We start from the raw sequence: 15406 nt of genomic DNA, 5'->3' as shown, positions 1-15406 counted from the left end.
TGACTTGCATTATTTATTTCGTATATGACACATGCAACATGGCTGACGTGTTCAGACGTGGCGACGAATACATGTCATCCGCACCTCGAAGGTGTTGTCCTTCATGCGTCATGAAAATGTTTACATGACAGCACAAATTCGTCACTGACGAAAAACCGTGGATAAAGCTAAATATTATGCTTTTGGTTAAAAAAAAAACACTTTTTTTTTCAGGAAAGCCGACCGAAGTGAGAACCGGAAGTAACGTTACCCGGAGCGACTTTACAGAAGCACACAATGGAGGCAGTGACATCCTACAGACCTTACCACATCGTAGTTTTTGGTGCTTCGGGCTTTACCGGCAAGTTTGTCGTTGAAGAAGTAGCCCGTTACGCCGCAGAAACTACTCCGGAAAACCGTCTAACATGGGCCGTGGCCGGGAGAAGTGGACAACGTCTGAAGGGGGCGTTAAAGCATGCTGCAGACAGGCTTGGTGGGTATGCGTTTAGTTAGAGGGGATCGGACAAAATTTATGGATGTGACAACCTTAGTCAATAATAATTCATCACACATTTTCTAATACCATATTAAAGTGCATTTTAATAGCTTTCAAATGATGTATAGATCATTGTTCTATGACAAATAATAAGGAAATAGTGGAATTTTTAATTTTGGAAATATGAGGGGATTATCTGCCTGTAATAACGCTGTTAAAAAAAAAAATAAAATCTGTGACCTAGTTCTTTGTTACAGTTTAAACTATCATAACTTTCTTAATTTTTGGCAGATCTTAACGAGTAAGGAAAGCTTTTGAAATTCTAAACAAGAACAGAAAACACAAGAAAAGATTCAAAATATAAATGAGCAAAAGATCGAATGGAGGCAGATTTTCCTGTCACTGAATACGAGGAAAGAAAATTGCCAGCTCTAGAAATATATATGCTAATGCTTCTATTTGCTTGAAACTTGGCAGTTATGGAGAAAAATATATATTCTACCACTTCTATGAGTTATAAAAATACAATTTACTCACCTATATAAACTGTAGTGTTAGCAAAAACAGTGTAAACGTCAATAATTTTTCCCCCCTTTTCTCGTTGTCGTATTTAGAAATTTCAAGAACCAGCATGGAGGGAAACGTGTAATATGTCATCATAAACTGCATAGCTTGGAAAATCACACCCAAAACCATGACGTATTCACAAAAAATACAATGATATACAACTGCGAGTACAGAGTGCGCTCGGTTCACTGGACAGAAACAATCGCGGTGTAATATAGCGAACTATAGCGTACCTACATAATTGTACTTGGGGTGGAGGTAACCGTATCCCACACTCGCCACCTACAATTTACATAGTTTAGGAAAGTGGGAGGAAACTGGAGTACCCAGAGAAAAGCCAGGCAGTTTCAGGGACCGTGTTTTGCAATGGTACCCCCCCATTGCAAAACAGTATAAGCATGATAATGACAATTTCTTCATTTTTCAGGCATGCCCGGATTGAACACAGACATTGACATCATTACAGCCGATGTATCCAGCAAACAATCTCTGGCTCGGATGTGCCAACAGGCTGTGGTTATTCTCAACTGCGTCGGTCCAGTAAGTATTGAATGACACTGCGATTCACGATGGAATTAAAAAACGATCCATGTTGAAATTTGATTTGCTCGTTTTTACTTCCAGTACAGGTTTTATGGCGAGCCGGTGGTTGCCGCCTGCGTGGAAAATGGAGCTCACTACATCGACATCTGCGGAGAGCCTCAGGTGTTGTTTTTTTTCTCTCATGATGTGAATGCTGAGATACAAACTTCAGAATTTAACTGTGCCTTTAAAAAAAATACAGTAAAGTCTCGTTATATCGATATTCAAGGGAGTCCGAAAAAATATCGATATAACCGGGACTATCGATATATCCGACCCTGTTTGCATGTAATTTTCTCCGTGCGTGCATAGATATAGTATCGATATAACCGGGACTATCGATATATCCGATATCGATATAACGAGACTTTACTGTATTCATCAATACAGGGAACATCCGATTTACGACCGGTGCGAGTTACGACCACCCGCACTTACGACCACGACCGCTAGACCCTTTTTAAAAAATGTATATATATACTGTTGGAACCACTACGGTGGCAACTTTGCAGTGTGTTTGTGATGAATTTATTTAAAATAAAAACTCCAGACGGTCCTTCTTGTTTAGGTTGAACAAGTAGGATGTTTATTTGCCGTTGCACAGAGATTAACTGCTTTTCTCAGCATTGAAAACATTTTTTTTAATTGCTGTCAAAGGACCATATGTAGCGTTGTGGCTGCGTTGCCAGATCCGCTCAACATTCAGCATGCCTCATTTATCTTAACAGAGAATATTACAGCATTGCACAAAAGGAGGATACACAATAACTGTTTCGTATGAACCTCGCGTCGGCCATTTTGAATGCTTTTCGATTTACGACCGTTTGACTTACGACCGTTTTTTTGGAACGGAACCCGGTCGTAACTCGGATGCTACCTATACTTTATTATATTTATCTCTGCAGTTCCTGGAGCGCATCCAGCTTGAGTACCACACAAAGGCTTTGGACCGAGGGGTGTACGTAATTGGCAGCTGTGGCTTTGACTCCATCCCGGCAGATATGGGAATTGTTTATACTCAGAGGCACTTTAAAGGTTAGATTTGTTTTCATGAGAAATTTGCTCTTTATTGTTATTAATTAAGCTTTTATTCAACATCTCTGTTGTATTTTGCTAATCATTATGTCCTCTCGTGATTTTAGGGACGCTGACAGCCGTGGAGAGTTTCCTCACTATAAGCAGTGGGCCTGAGGTAAATAACACTAAATTGATTTTTAAAAGACAAGCGCTCGTATAAATACAGTGATACCTCGGCTTACGAACTTAATTGGTTCCCAGAAAGTGTGTGTAAGGCGAAAAGTGTGTATTCCAAATATTAATTTCCCATAGGAAACCATTAAAATGAGAATAATCCGTTTCCAGGTCCCCATAAAACATAATTTTCAACTAAATAAGCCTTAAAACTACACACAATATACCTTATTTTATGTATAATAAATGTGCTATGGTATTGTAATTAAAGGAATAAACTACTGTATAATAAAGTCGTTTTATTTACCTTTTTGGTGATCGTTGATGCTTGATGGAATGGATAGCTTTTTGTATAAAGTGTCTCAAGGAGCTCGAGGTTGTACATCTTCGAAGTTGTGTTACTGCAACAGATGCAGGCAGACACACTAGAAACTTCATTGATAGCTGGTTCCCTTGCTTGTATGTTCTCTTCAAATTGTACAGATGGCTTGTGCGGGTTATTTGTGGAGCCTGATTAAAGGGCTATTCTAACCTTGCAGTCTACATTCTGCCTTTGAACTATCAATAAAGTTGAAACGAGTCCAAATTTCACTGTGTTTTCTATCCATTTTCTCACCATTTCACTTTTGTTTTTTTGTTTCAAGCGCTGTCATCTCCCTTTCGTGTGTGTGTGTGTGTTTCTGTAACCCCTCCCCCCGCTGACTGCTGCGTGTGTCCCCTCCCTCCTCTACCACGGATCTTGACCAATCACGTGTAGCTTTAACCGAAGACTGGGGGCGGGGAATAGAGAAGAAAAAAAGCCAGCTGCCATTTCAGGAGCTCCATGAACCGGCTCGTTCGCGAATGACACATCACTCATTGTGGCGCGCCGTGTGTTTCCCGAAAAATAGTTGCTATGCCAAGATTATATTCTCACGAATTTAACGCGAAAGGTTCGTTAGCTAAAGCGTTCGTAAACCGAGGTATCACTGTCGATAGAAAATGATATGTACAAGAGATTTTTTGGGGCAGCTACTACGCTGACGCGCTAACACTGAACATCGGAACCTTTGCAGGGCTTTTGCGGACACGATGCCACTTGGTGCTCGGCCGTGCACGGCTTCGCCGATCGAGGCGTCCTTCGCCGGCTAAGGAGAAAATCTGGCCTGAAGAAGCTCCCTGTGGTAGGAACCAAAGTTCGCGCCAGGTCAGGTGATCCATTCTGGAAAATTCTCCTTCTTTCCCGGTCGTGTTTTATTTTTGTTCACGCCAAACGTGCGTGTGGATGTTTGCAGAGGTTTGGTGTTTTTTAGTCGGGAGATCATGCAGTACGCCATTCCTTTTATGGGTTCGGACCCTTCTGTGGTCAAGAGAACGCAGCGTTACCTTTACCAGGAGGAATCTCGCTCACCTGTAAGTGTTAACCTCAATTCTGATACACCTTTTTGTGGGAGGGGGGGGCTGTCACTTGAAAACATTTGAATGATGCTTATATGATAAACAAACAAACAAACAAACAAACAACCATATATAAATCCAATAAATAAATAAGTAGATCGAATAAATAAAACATTTAATTGAATAAATAACTAAAATAAATTGATTGTATAAATGGAATCAATAGATTAAATAAATACATAAACTGTATAATTTTTATAAATAAATGGAACGAATAAATAAATAAACAAAAGTAATAATTGAATAAATAAATAGAAAAAAACGATTTAATAAATGAATAAACTTTCTAAATAAATAGAATAGATTGAATAAATCAATATATTGAATGAACAAATAGATAACCAAATAAAGAAAATGTTTAATTGAATAAATAGATTTAATAAATAAATAAATTGTATAAATAGAATAAATAGATTGAATAAATAAATAACTAAATTGTATAAATAAATAGAATAGATTGAAAAAATAAATACATTAAATGAATAAATAGATAACGAAATAATCAAAACATGTAATTGAATCAATATATAAATATAGATTTTAATAAATAAATACATTGTATAGATAAATAGAATAACTATATTGTATGAATAAATTGTATAAATTGTAAAAAATGAATGAGTAAATAAACAAAAAAGTAATAGAATAAATAAATAGAAAAAAGGGATTTCATAAATAAATAGATTGAATAAATAAATACATTGAATGACTAAATAAACACATAAAAACAATTATGCAATAAATAGATTGAATAAATAAATTGTATAGGTAAATACATTTTATAAATAAATAAACACTCTAATGTATATATTTATTAAATAAATAATAATTCATATAGATAAACATACATAAATACATGCATTGCTGTATTTATTTGTCGATTTATTATTTATTAGTTTGTTAATTTATTCATTCAATGTATTTACACAATGTATTTATGTGTACAATTTATGCATTTATAAATGTTCTATGCATTTATTTTGACAGCCGAGAATTCTTTTCACAACGTAATCACAAGTATGCGTGCGTTTTTTTTGTTTTTTTTTTCGATTCATTGCCTCGTGTTTTTGCGTAAACATGGCACGCTGGCACATTTCGATGATGTCGGTTTGGTTTGGTGGATCTCCAGCATTTTTTGAAAGAGGACTTATTCTGACGTCCATTTTTGTTTTTTTATTCTTTCTTCACCCCCGACAGATCCAGTATTACGCCTACGTTGGAATCGGCGGTCTCTGGTCAGTTGCCAAGCTCTTTTGGGGTGGGCTGATCTTCAGGATCTTGGTCAAATTCAGCCTGGGAAGAAAACTTCTCACCACGGTACAGACATTTTTCACTCAGCGTTGCAGATGGATTATTTTCGCTTTACATTACTCGACGTTGACCTTTGATCTCCGTCTTCTCCAAAGTTCCCCACTTTCTTTTCCTTTGGATTATTCACCAAGGCTGGCCCGACAATGAAACAGGTAAGAATTGAATATATCAATACTTTATCTGTGTATCTTTATTGTGGAGATCCATCAGAAGACAATGAAAGCTAGCAAAAAAATGTAGCAATCGAGTCGAGCTGCTTCCAGTCTTCCCCTCATGCTAATTCTCACTTACCAGATCGAAGACACCTGCTTCAACCTGACCTTTTACGGCAAGGGATACTCCGAGGCTGCGGACCCCTCACGAGGGCCGCCTAACGCCAAGATCTGCACGGAGGTCAAGGGAGCAGGTAAGGCGTTTGTTTAGTAATCCCGCGGTCAATACGTTATTGTTTCAAATGTTACATTTTTTTTTGCTTGGCCTCCAGGGGGTTTAAGTTCAAGGGATGTTGTGAATTCTTGTCAACTGTGAGCATGATTAACTCATTCACTGCCAGGCGATGTGCAAAAAATGTGTCCACTCCAGTGCCAGGGTTTTTGTCATTTTCACGGAATTGCAGGAATCCACAGAATATCGAGTTTTAGGATGACATAAACATTCAATGCAGCGTTAGAAACTTTAGACTCTCTTCTTTCATCATAAAAAAAAAGTTAATTCCTAAGTTATATGGGTCTGGAGTTATATGAGTTTGAAATGGGGGCATCTCTACAAAATACAATGCAATACTTACATATTGGTTTACATAGCGCTTTAACAATAACTGAAGCTGGATAGCTAGCTATATGGCGATCTGGCTAGCTAGCTAGCTAGCTAATAATAATAATAATAATAATAATAATAATAATAATAATAATAATAACTATAGGTAAAAATAAGTAACTTTACAGTCACTGGATACATTTTAGCTTTCTAGCTAGCTATCTATTAGCTATATGGATATCTGGCTAGCTATCTATTAGCTATCTAGGTAGCTATCTATTAGCTATATGGCTATCTGACTGGCTATCTATTTGCTATCTATTAGCTATCTTGCTGGCTGACTAGCGATCTATTAGCTATATGGCGATCTAGCTATCTATTGGCTATCTATTAGCTAGTTAGCTAGCTTACTATCTATTTGAGTTACTTCCGGGTTGAGGTTGTGACCTTGAGAGTTTTGAAAGGCGCTTAGAAATGAAATGTATTATTATTATTATTAAATTGATTGTTCAGTCACTGTAGTTTAAATGTATTTCATTTTTAATTCTTTTAAATTAGAGCCCGGTTACGCTGCCACAGTGATTGCAATGGTACAGGCAGCGCTAACATTGCTGAAAGAAAAGCACTCCCTTCCCAGGAGGTCAGTCATATCTCCTTCACATTCAAAATAAATCATAAAAAAATATATATATTATTTCCCAATCTTTGCCGTGTCTCCGCTCAACAGGGGAGGAGTTTACACACCGGGAAGCGCCTTCTACAACACTCGGCTCATTGACCGCCTTCATAACCGTGGCTTCAAGTTCTCTGTGAGAACCTGCCAAGAAGCGATGAATGTCTAAGATCTTAATTGTTTCATCCTGTGTGCCGTTTCCATACAGAATTTTGAAGAAAAAAAACAGAAAATAGAAACAATCTGCATTGTGTCTAGTTGTAATTCACCCTCCCTGCCAGTAGATGGCAGTATTTCCCCTCGTTCCCCGGAGTTATTTGTGGCATGTAATTTGAAATTTCGGTTCGGACTTTAGCTAGCATCATGGCTCTTTTCAAGCTTGATTTGCTTTCGTGGGCCGAATAAAATGAGGTGGCGGCCCAGATTTGGCCCTCGGGCCTTGACTTGAACACCTGTGTCTTAAAATGGAGAATATGAAACCCCCCCAACGCCGCCCGATAAGGAATTTAACGGTATCGCTCGATCGGCCATTCCGTAAAAAAACCCAATGGACATTTAATTAGGGATCCAATATGGCGTCCTGTATCAGTCATTATGGGATGCCATTTTTTTTTTCCCCCCTATTGTCGCAGACAACAATAAATGAACTTAGGAGAAGGGAGGTTTGATTACTTTTAATCAATTCAGCTAGCTACAAAAAATGGCCACCACTTGACACACGGACAAGATACAGAGAAAAAAGGGGAAGTCTTTTGATAGAACATGCGTTGAGGACATCAATCTCACATTTTGACTCTTATTGTGTCATTCCCGTTTTGGGGCGGGGGGCTATTACGAAAGAACATTTTTTTTTTTGGGGGGGGGGTTGGTATGCATAGCTCTAAAGTACAGAAGCAACCCAAAAAAAAGATGTTTTCTTTCTTTTTGTTGTTTTTTCAGCATATACAGTAGTTGTTTTGTTATTTATTATACAAGTCACATCCGACTTACGACCACCCATACTTACGACCTCCAGACCCTATTTTAAAAAAATTAATTCAGCTACATTTAATGTTCAGATGATGCGTTCGGAAACCCCAGATTTCATGTTAAATGTAGTTACATTGTTAGCCAGCAGGGGGTGGTAACGTTGACTTTCACATCAACAAAAACGAACTTGACCTGATTGTTGATGTAGCTTGCGGCATTTGTTTTGTTTCTTTGTACAGGTAACATCCGACTTATGAGCGGCTTGACTTACGACCACCCGTACTTCCGACCATGACCCCCAGACCCTATTTTAAAAAATGTAATTCTACACCTGGCACCGCAACGCGCTAGCAGGCCGGCAACGCATACAACAATTTTGACCAGCCAGCTAGCATCAAACTCTCGCACAGCAATCGACTGCGTGATGGCGCCAGAGCGGGGGGGTTGCTAGTTATTTAGCCTCCGAGTCTCTATTCAACATTTTGAATGGATTTCAACTTACAACTATTTTGACTTATGACCGCTGAGCCAGCATCTCATTCTCGCACAGCAATCATGTGATGGCACCAGAGGGGGGGGGGGGGAAGGGAGTTTGCAAGTTATTTAGCCTCCAAGTCTATTCAACATTTTGAATGGATTTCTTCGACTTACGACCATTTTGACTTATGACCGTTAAGCCGGCATCTCACTCTCGCACAGCAATCGACCGTGTGATGCCGCCAAAGGGGGGAGTTTGCGAGTCATTTAGCCTCCGAGTCTCTATTCAACTTTTTGAATGGATTTTGACTTACGACCATTTTGACTTATGACTATTTGGTTGGAACGAAACTCCGTCGTAAGTCGGATGTCACCTGTATATTTTTTTTTTCAATTTTGTACCAAGAACAAACAACACGGGGGATGTGGTGGGGGTAAACTTACAGATACAGTCTTCTTATAAAAAGTAAGGTCTCTCAGAAATATGCGCTTTTGCTTTACAATTGCAAACGTTTATTTCTTGAGTTACTCAGAGCAATCCAAAACCTATGTTACAATACACAACCCGCTCATCCTTCCTTTCAGCACGGAATCGACATCCTCATCACGGGAACTGCATAATCGATTTTTTTAAATAAAAAAAACATTTTCTCGTTGTATTTTTTTTGTGCAATACGACCCACAATCCTTTGTTTTCATCATCTCCGTCCCTTTTTTTTTTAATCCCTTTTTTTTTGCATTATTTTACAACAAGATGGTCACAGTCGGTAAATATATGAAGACAGTAAGAGTGGCACTATTGCAAACTCGCAGGGGTGGGGAATGGAACCATCAACTGTGTCCTAATACTGAGCATGCGTTTTTTTTTATGTCAAGTCGCTACTGCTGTGTTTTTTCCTTTCTTTATTTTTTTATTTTTATATACATCCTTTTTTTTTCCAACGGGTTTTTATTTAGAAGACTAAATTCTACAGTTTTTTTTATCATGCAGAGAACGCACAATTCACATCACTCGGAATGCAAATGCCGAATACAGCTACAGAGAATCCAAGTTGCACATTGTCAAAACACGTCTGTGTAAGCTCTCAGTTGTACAGGAATGGTCCATCCATCAATGAAAAGGTTTCTTCTGCCGTCATCTGTACTTCTTTGAAGGTGTCGGACGTTTCGCCTCTTAGCTAAGAAGCTTTGGCAGCAAGTTAAAGTATTACTGGTAGTTTCAGACCTATATATATTTATATTTCGGGCCGAAACAACAGTAAGACTTTAGTTTGCTGACGTCTATATATATATGTATATAGATATAGATATAGATATACAGATATAGGGCCGAAACTACCAGTAAGACTTTAGTTTGCTGCCAAAGCTTCTTAGGTGAAACATCCGACACCTATAAAGAAGTACAGATGACGGCTGAAGAAACCTTTTCACCGATTGTCGAAACAGAAAAAAAAAGAACATCGGGTTGATAGCGACGCCCGAAAACGGAAAAGGGGCGAAAACGGGGTATGAGGAAGTGCCCTTTGCGATTTTCTTCAAATCGACGGATCGTGTCTATCCGTCTTACCGCCATTTTCCCTCGCTGTGGCAAAAGATTCATAACAAAGAGCGTAGGTGAAACCCGATTAACAAAGACGATGCTAAGATATGGAAAAAAGAAGAAAAAATCAAAATAAAAACGCATTCCTGGTATATACTTGCCATTTATAGCGGTGTACTTATATCTGTGTGCGTGTATCTCGAACATAGGAAAAAAAACAGCACACCATGAATGAAGTCAGCCATTGGAGAGAATGATGTAAGAAATCGTCACTTTTTTTTCTACGAAGAAAAAGCTGGACAGACGACACGCAGAACGACATATACAAGGGAGGGTCAGGTCGCGGGGGGGGGGATATGTGCAAACCGAGAAGGTCAAGATCATGAGATGCAAGCGCGTTGGCTCGTGGGGCAATTTAGCCACTGCCCAACATCTTGGTGGCCCTCTGGTTGGCCTCGTCGATCCTGGTCTTGTTGGAATCGGCCTGCAGGGGGCGCAAAGAGGACGAAGGTAAGGTTTTTGTCGTCGACTCGCGGGGAAATGATCTCAGTGACGATGGAGCTAGCGTAGCTGCTAACGCTGTAGCTTCTGCTCATTGTGTTTTTTTTTCAAGGTGGTTCCAGATATGAGATACAGTGATACCTCAGTTTATGGAACGCTTTAGCTAACGAACTTTTAGCCTTACAGACGTTAAATTCGCGAGAATATAATCTTGGTATACAAACTAGTTTCCGGGAAAGGCACGGAGCACCACGGTGGCTGGCGGACTAGTTTTCGTCACCATCTTTGTTTGAGTGCAGACATGGTTTGTTATTGAGGATACTTTTGCTGTAATGGGACCGAAGAAATTGTATTTGTTTATTGTAAAATAGCGTTAAAAAGTAAATTAGCTTGTTTGTCCTCATATAGTCATTTACCAAAATAAAATGATCATGGCTAATCCCGATAATTTTTACAAAAATAAAATGATCACAGCTAATACTGAGAATTTTTACCAAAATAAAATGACGGCTAATCCCGATAATGTTTACCAAAATAAAATGATCACTGCTAATACCGATACTTTCCCCTTCGCAGTTACCTTATCCATGATCCTGTCGATCTGGCGATTCTGAGTATCGATCTCGTTGCCCATGTCGACGGCCATGTGGCGAAGATTTCCGATGATCCCGCCCACCTGCTCCAGGTTCTCGTCCATCTCATTTTCCCGGGCGTCATCTGTTACCCTGAAGACCGAAAGGTGAATATCATTCGTTATTGTAACTCCACATAATCGATCTCAGTAGAATGATCTGATCATAATAATAATAATAGGAATACATTTGATTTATAAGCACCTTTCAAAACTCTCAAGGTCACTTTACAGTCACAGGATAAGTTTTTCTGTGGGTGAGCAGCGGCAGCCACATGCGCCAGCGTTCACTCAACCCGGAAGTAACTCGGATAGAAAGCTAGCTAGCTAATAGATAGCTAACAGATAGCTAGCTAGATCTTCACTCAACCTGGAAGTAACTCAGATAGAAACCTAGCTAATAAGAGAGCTAATAGATAGCTAAGTAACTCGGACAGAAAGCTAGATAGCTAACAGATAGCTAGCTAGATCTTCACTCAACCCGGAAGTAACACGGATGGAAAGCTAGCTAGCTAATAGATAGCTAACAGATAGCTAGCTAGATCTTCACTCAACCTGGAAGTAACTCAGATAGAAACCTAGCTAATAAGAGAGCTAATAGATAGCTAAGTAACTCGGACAGAAAACTAGATAGCTAACAGATAGCTAGCTAGACCTTCACTCAACCCGGAAGTAACACGGATAGAAAGCTAGCTAGCTAACGGATAGCTAGCTAGATCTTCACTCAACCTGGAAGTAACTCAGATAGAAACCTAGCTAATAAGAGAGCTAATAGATAGCTAAGTAACTCGGACAGAAAACTAGATAGCTAACAGATAGCTAGCTAGACCTTCACTCAACCCGGAAGTAACACGGATAGAAAGCTAGCTAGCTAATAGATAGCTAACAGATAGCTAGCTAGATCTTCACTCAACCTGGAAGTAACTCAGATAGAAACCTAGCTAATAAGAGAGCTAATAGATAGCTAAGTAACTCGGACAGAAAGCTAGATAGCTAACAGATAGCTAGTTAGACCTTCACTCAACCCGGAAGTAACACGGATAGAAAGCTAGCTAGCTAATAGATAGCTAACAGATAGCTAGCTAGATCTTCACTCAACCTGGAAGTAACTCAGATAGAAACCTAGCTAATAAGAGAGCTAATAGATAGCTAAGTAACTCGGACAGAAATCTAGATAGCTAACAGATAGCTAGCTAGACCTTCACTCAACCCGGAAGTAACACGGATAGAAAGCTAGCTAGCTAATAGATAGCTAACAGATAGCTAGCTAGATCTTCACTCAACCTGGAAGTAACTCAGATAGAAACCTAGCTAATAAGAGAGCTAATAGATAGCTAAGTAACTCGGACAGAAAACTAGATAGCTAACAGATAGCTAGCTAGACCTTCACTCAACCCGGAAGTAACACGGATAGAAAGCTAGCTAGCTAATAGATAGCTAACAGATAGCTAGCTAGACCTTCACTCAACCCGGAAGTAACTCAGATCGAAAGCTAGCTAGCTAGCTAAGGCCCTCACCTGCGAATGAAGCCCCCGCTAATGGCCATCTGTTCACGCTCATCCACCACACGGGCTGGCTGACTGGCGACCACCCCATCCTGGTTGTTTCCCCAGGCCTTGCTGGCCCCGCTTTTCATCCTGATCGGCGAAAGCGAACGTAGAACAACATTTAGGCGACATTCCGAGGCTACGCCATGTCATTTCCGTATGTCCGTCCCGGTCAAACTAGTTAGTTACATGCATGGAGGGGGGCGGCGGGGGCGTATTACACGTGGGTGACTAGACGGGTTCAAGCAAAGCATAGCAGACGTGCACTGGTCAGGTTTGGGATGTGAGTGACGCGTTAGCTTGCACATGCTAACTTGACATAGCGGCTGTAGTTTTGCGCTAGTTAGCGTGCGTTTTAGCAGCAATAACCCGTTGCGACTGTCCCAACTGTCGCCGCCATCTTTTAGTGCAATCAAAACAACGCCCCCCTATGGTCCCCCCTCTGTCCCCACGGTTGGTTGTCCAAATGTGACAGTTAACAAAGAGACGACGAGGTCCTGTGAGACAAAAGACAGACAGTGGACGGGACTGTCACATCATTGCGGGGGTCGGGGGGGGGGGGGGGGGGGGAACAAGCTTTAAAAACAACAACATTAAAAACAAAAAAACCGAAGGAGGTTGACAGAGTAACATACGACGTTCTATGTACGATTCCTGGACACTCCCCCCTGACCCCGCCCCCCCAATGACCGGCGAGGGGTCTGATAACGACCGTCTAAACAGGAAGTGATTTAGCGACAAATAAAGCTGTGCTAACAAGATGTGCCATCGTGGTGTTTTTGCCTCGCCGCGTTTTGTAAATCCCCACTAGTGATTGTAAAACCTCATGCGTATTCATTATTTTTGTGCCGTTGTGGGGTGTCTCATTTCGACCAGCATCTCGAATCTCCCCAATTTTTGTTTAAATCAACAATCGTGACTGTTAGCACGCCTTCCCTCACAGTGGCAAAAGTCCAGGATTCAATTCCGGTTACGCGTGGTTTTTCTCCGGGTATTCCGGTTTCCTCCCGGATCGCAAAAAACACCCACGGCGGGTTAATGGCGCACTCTAAATTGTTGCTTTGTGTGATTTTGAGCCCTAATGGTTGTTTGTCTTGACCGCCAGGCGACCAGTCCAGGGTGTACCCTGCTTACTGCCCGAAGACGGCTGGGATGGACTCCATGAAAAAAAATGGATGCTAACTGTAAAAGTCGGGTATGACGATATTTTTTCTTCTTCCTGTTCGTCATTACGTCCCAATTACCGTAATTCCCATGAATGTACATACATGTCCATAATCATCATATTTTTTGTCATGTCATAATGGGCGTCATAACCACGATCCATGCCGCAATGCTAGCATAGCGTCGTCGTGCATGCATGAGCATTCCAAGATTCATGCTCGCGTGTCATTCCGTGTTTTGCAGTCATAGCAGGCGGGATGCAAAAAAAAATGTGAGCCCCTCGTGAAGGCTGGCATTGTAAATATAATAACAATAATAATAATAATACATATCATTTATAAGCGCCTTTCAAAACTGTCAAGGCCACTTCAGTTTTTTTCTGTGGGTGAGCAGCAGCCCGGAAGTACCTCAAATAGATGGCAAACTAGCTAGCTAGCTAATATATAGCTAGCTCTAGATAGCTATCGAGATAGCTAGATAGCTATCGAGATAGCTAAATAGCTATACAGGTAATAATAATAACCATAATAATAATAATAATACATTTCATTTGTAAGCGCCTTTCAAAACTCTCAAGGTCACTTTACAGTCACTGGATCCGGTTTTCTGTGGGGGAGCAGCGGCAGCCACACGCGCCAGCGTTCATGTAAGCCGGAATAACTCAAATAAAAAGTTAGCTGGATAGCTATTAGACAGCCAGCTAGCTATCTAGCTAATAGATAGCTAACAACTAGCCAGCTAACCAGCCAGCCAGCTAATAGATAGCTAGCTAACCGGATAGATAGCTAAGAGCTAGCCAGCTACATAGCTAATATATAGCTAACAGATAACCAGCTACCCAACTAACAGATAGCTAGCCAGCTGGACAGATTGCTAATAGACGTTTTTCTGTGGGTGAGAAGCGGCAGCCACATGCGCCAGCGTTCACTCAACCCGGAAGTAACTCAAATGGATAGAAAGCTAACTGGCTAGTCAATAGATAGCTAATAGCTAGCCAGCTATATAGCTAGCCAGCTATATAGCTAGCCAGCCATATAGCTAATAGATAGCTAGCTAGAGAACCGGCCAGGGAGCTAGATCGCAATTAGATCGCAATTAGATAGCAAATAGCTAGCTATCGAGATAGCTCGATAAATAAATCAAGATATATTCACATTAAACAATGTGTTTCGTGAACCAATCACAATGTTTGTTTGTTAGCAGGGTCCAAAATCGACCTGGACGCCTTCACTGTCAGTTCTGCAGGCCCTGGAGCCTCAAATAAGTGTCTCTTGAAGCAATCCAATTTGGAGTAGGCGAGACCGAGGCCTTCTGGCCTTTTTTTTTTTCCTAGCTAACGCTACCCTTTTTATCCTAGCCAACGCTACCCTCTAGTGGACTTGTAGGAAACTACACCAAAGGGCGTTTCAACATGATCCGAGAAGAAAAATTTTATGGTTCGATTGTTGTTAAACGGACGAATGGAAGAATTCAAATTTTGTTACAGGGCGGGCGAGTGAAACGTGCGTGCGGGCGGTTTAGGCAAGCAACTACCTACTTGTTACATGGACAGGAACAAAGCCCACAGAATTTCCCTAGATCGTTC

The 15406-nt window shown here is 40.5% G+C and overlaps 2 protein-coding genes across 3 annotated transcripts in view; one reads left to right on the top strand and one right to left on the bottom strand.

The window, feature by feature from the left end:
• Positions 1-243: 243 nt before the first annotated feature.
• On the top strand, positions 244-7245 carry LOC148883506 (saccharopine dehydrogenase-like oxidoreductase). The gene is made up of 12 exons (XM_089021796.1): positions 244-472; positions 1470-1582; positions 1667-1747; positions 2530-2659; positions 2767-2816; positions 3871-4001; positions 4090-4207; positions 5450-5569; positions 5659-5715; positions 5858-5969; positions 6878-6959; positions 7047-7245. The coding sequence occupies exons 1-12, from the start codon at positions 277-279 to the stop codon at positions 7159-7161; spliced, it is 1305 nt and encodes a 434-aa protein (XP_088877922.1). The 5' UTR covers positions 244-276; the 3' UTR covers positions 7162-7245.
• Positions 7246-7814: 569 nt separating this feature from the next.
• Positions 7815-15406, bottom strand: part of snap25a (synaptosome associated protein 25a) — a 19603-nt gene continuing 12011 nt past the window's right edge. Inside the window, exons 5-9 of one of the 2 annotated variants that reach the window (XR_016118434.1) lie at positions 15359-15406; positions 12628-12747; positions 11060-11204; positions 8258-10462; positions 7815-8001 (exon numbers count right to left, since the gene is read on the bottom strand). The exon at positions 15359-15406 is cut by the window's right edge and continues 70 nt beyond it. Coding sequence is in view for 1 of the 2 variants with exons in the window: in XM_089021797.1 (XP_088877923.1) it covers positions 10394-10462; positions 11060-11204; positions 12628-12747; positions 15359-15406 (382 nt within the window). In the remaining variant the exon portion in view is untranslated. Of the gene's footprint in view, positions 10463-11059; positions 11205-12627; positions 12748-15358 lie in introns of both variants that reach the window. The other variant, XM_089021797.1, reaches the window with a different exon arrangement.

The sequence above is a fragment of the Hippocampus bargibanti genome, linkage group LG19 (genome assembly GCF_051943395.1).
Source record: "Hippocampus bargibanti isolate YZ-2025 linkage group LG19, ASM5194339v1, whole genome shotgun sequence".
Lineage (NCBI taxonomy): Eukaryota > Metazoa > Chordata > Actinopteri > Syngnathiformes > Syngnathidae > Hippocampus > Hippocampus bargibanti.
The sequence above is the reverse complement of the archived record's forward strand: the minus strand, read 5'-3'. Positions and strand labels throughout refer to the sequence as shown.

Bases quoted from the DNA above. Each gene is read 5' to 3' on its own strand.
- LOC148883506 (XM_089021796.1), top strand. From the start codon at position 277: ATGGAGGCAGTGACATCCTACAGACCTTACCACATCGTAGTTTTTGGT. The intron at 2,817-3,870 runs GTAAATAACACT...GAACCTTTGCAG, and splicing joins CTATAAGCAGTGGGCCTGAG to GGCTTTTGCGGACACGATGC. The intron at 6,960-7,046 runs GTCAGTCATATC...TCCGCTCAACAG, and splicing joins AAGCACTCCCTTCCCAGGAG to GGGAGGAGTTTACACACCGG.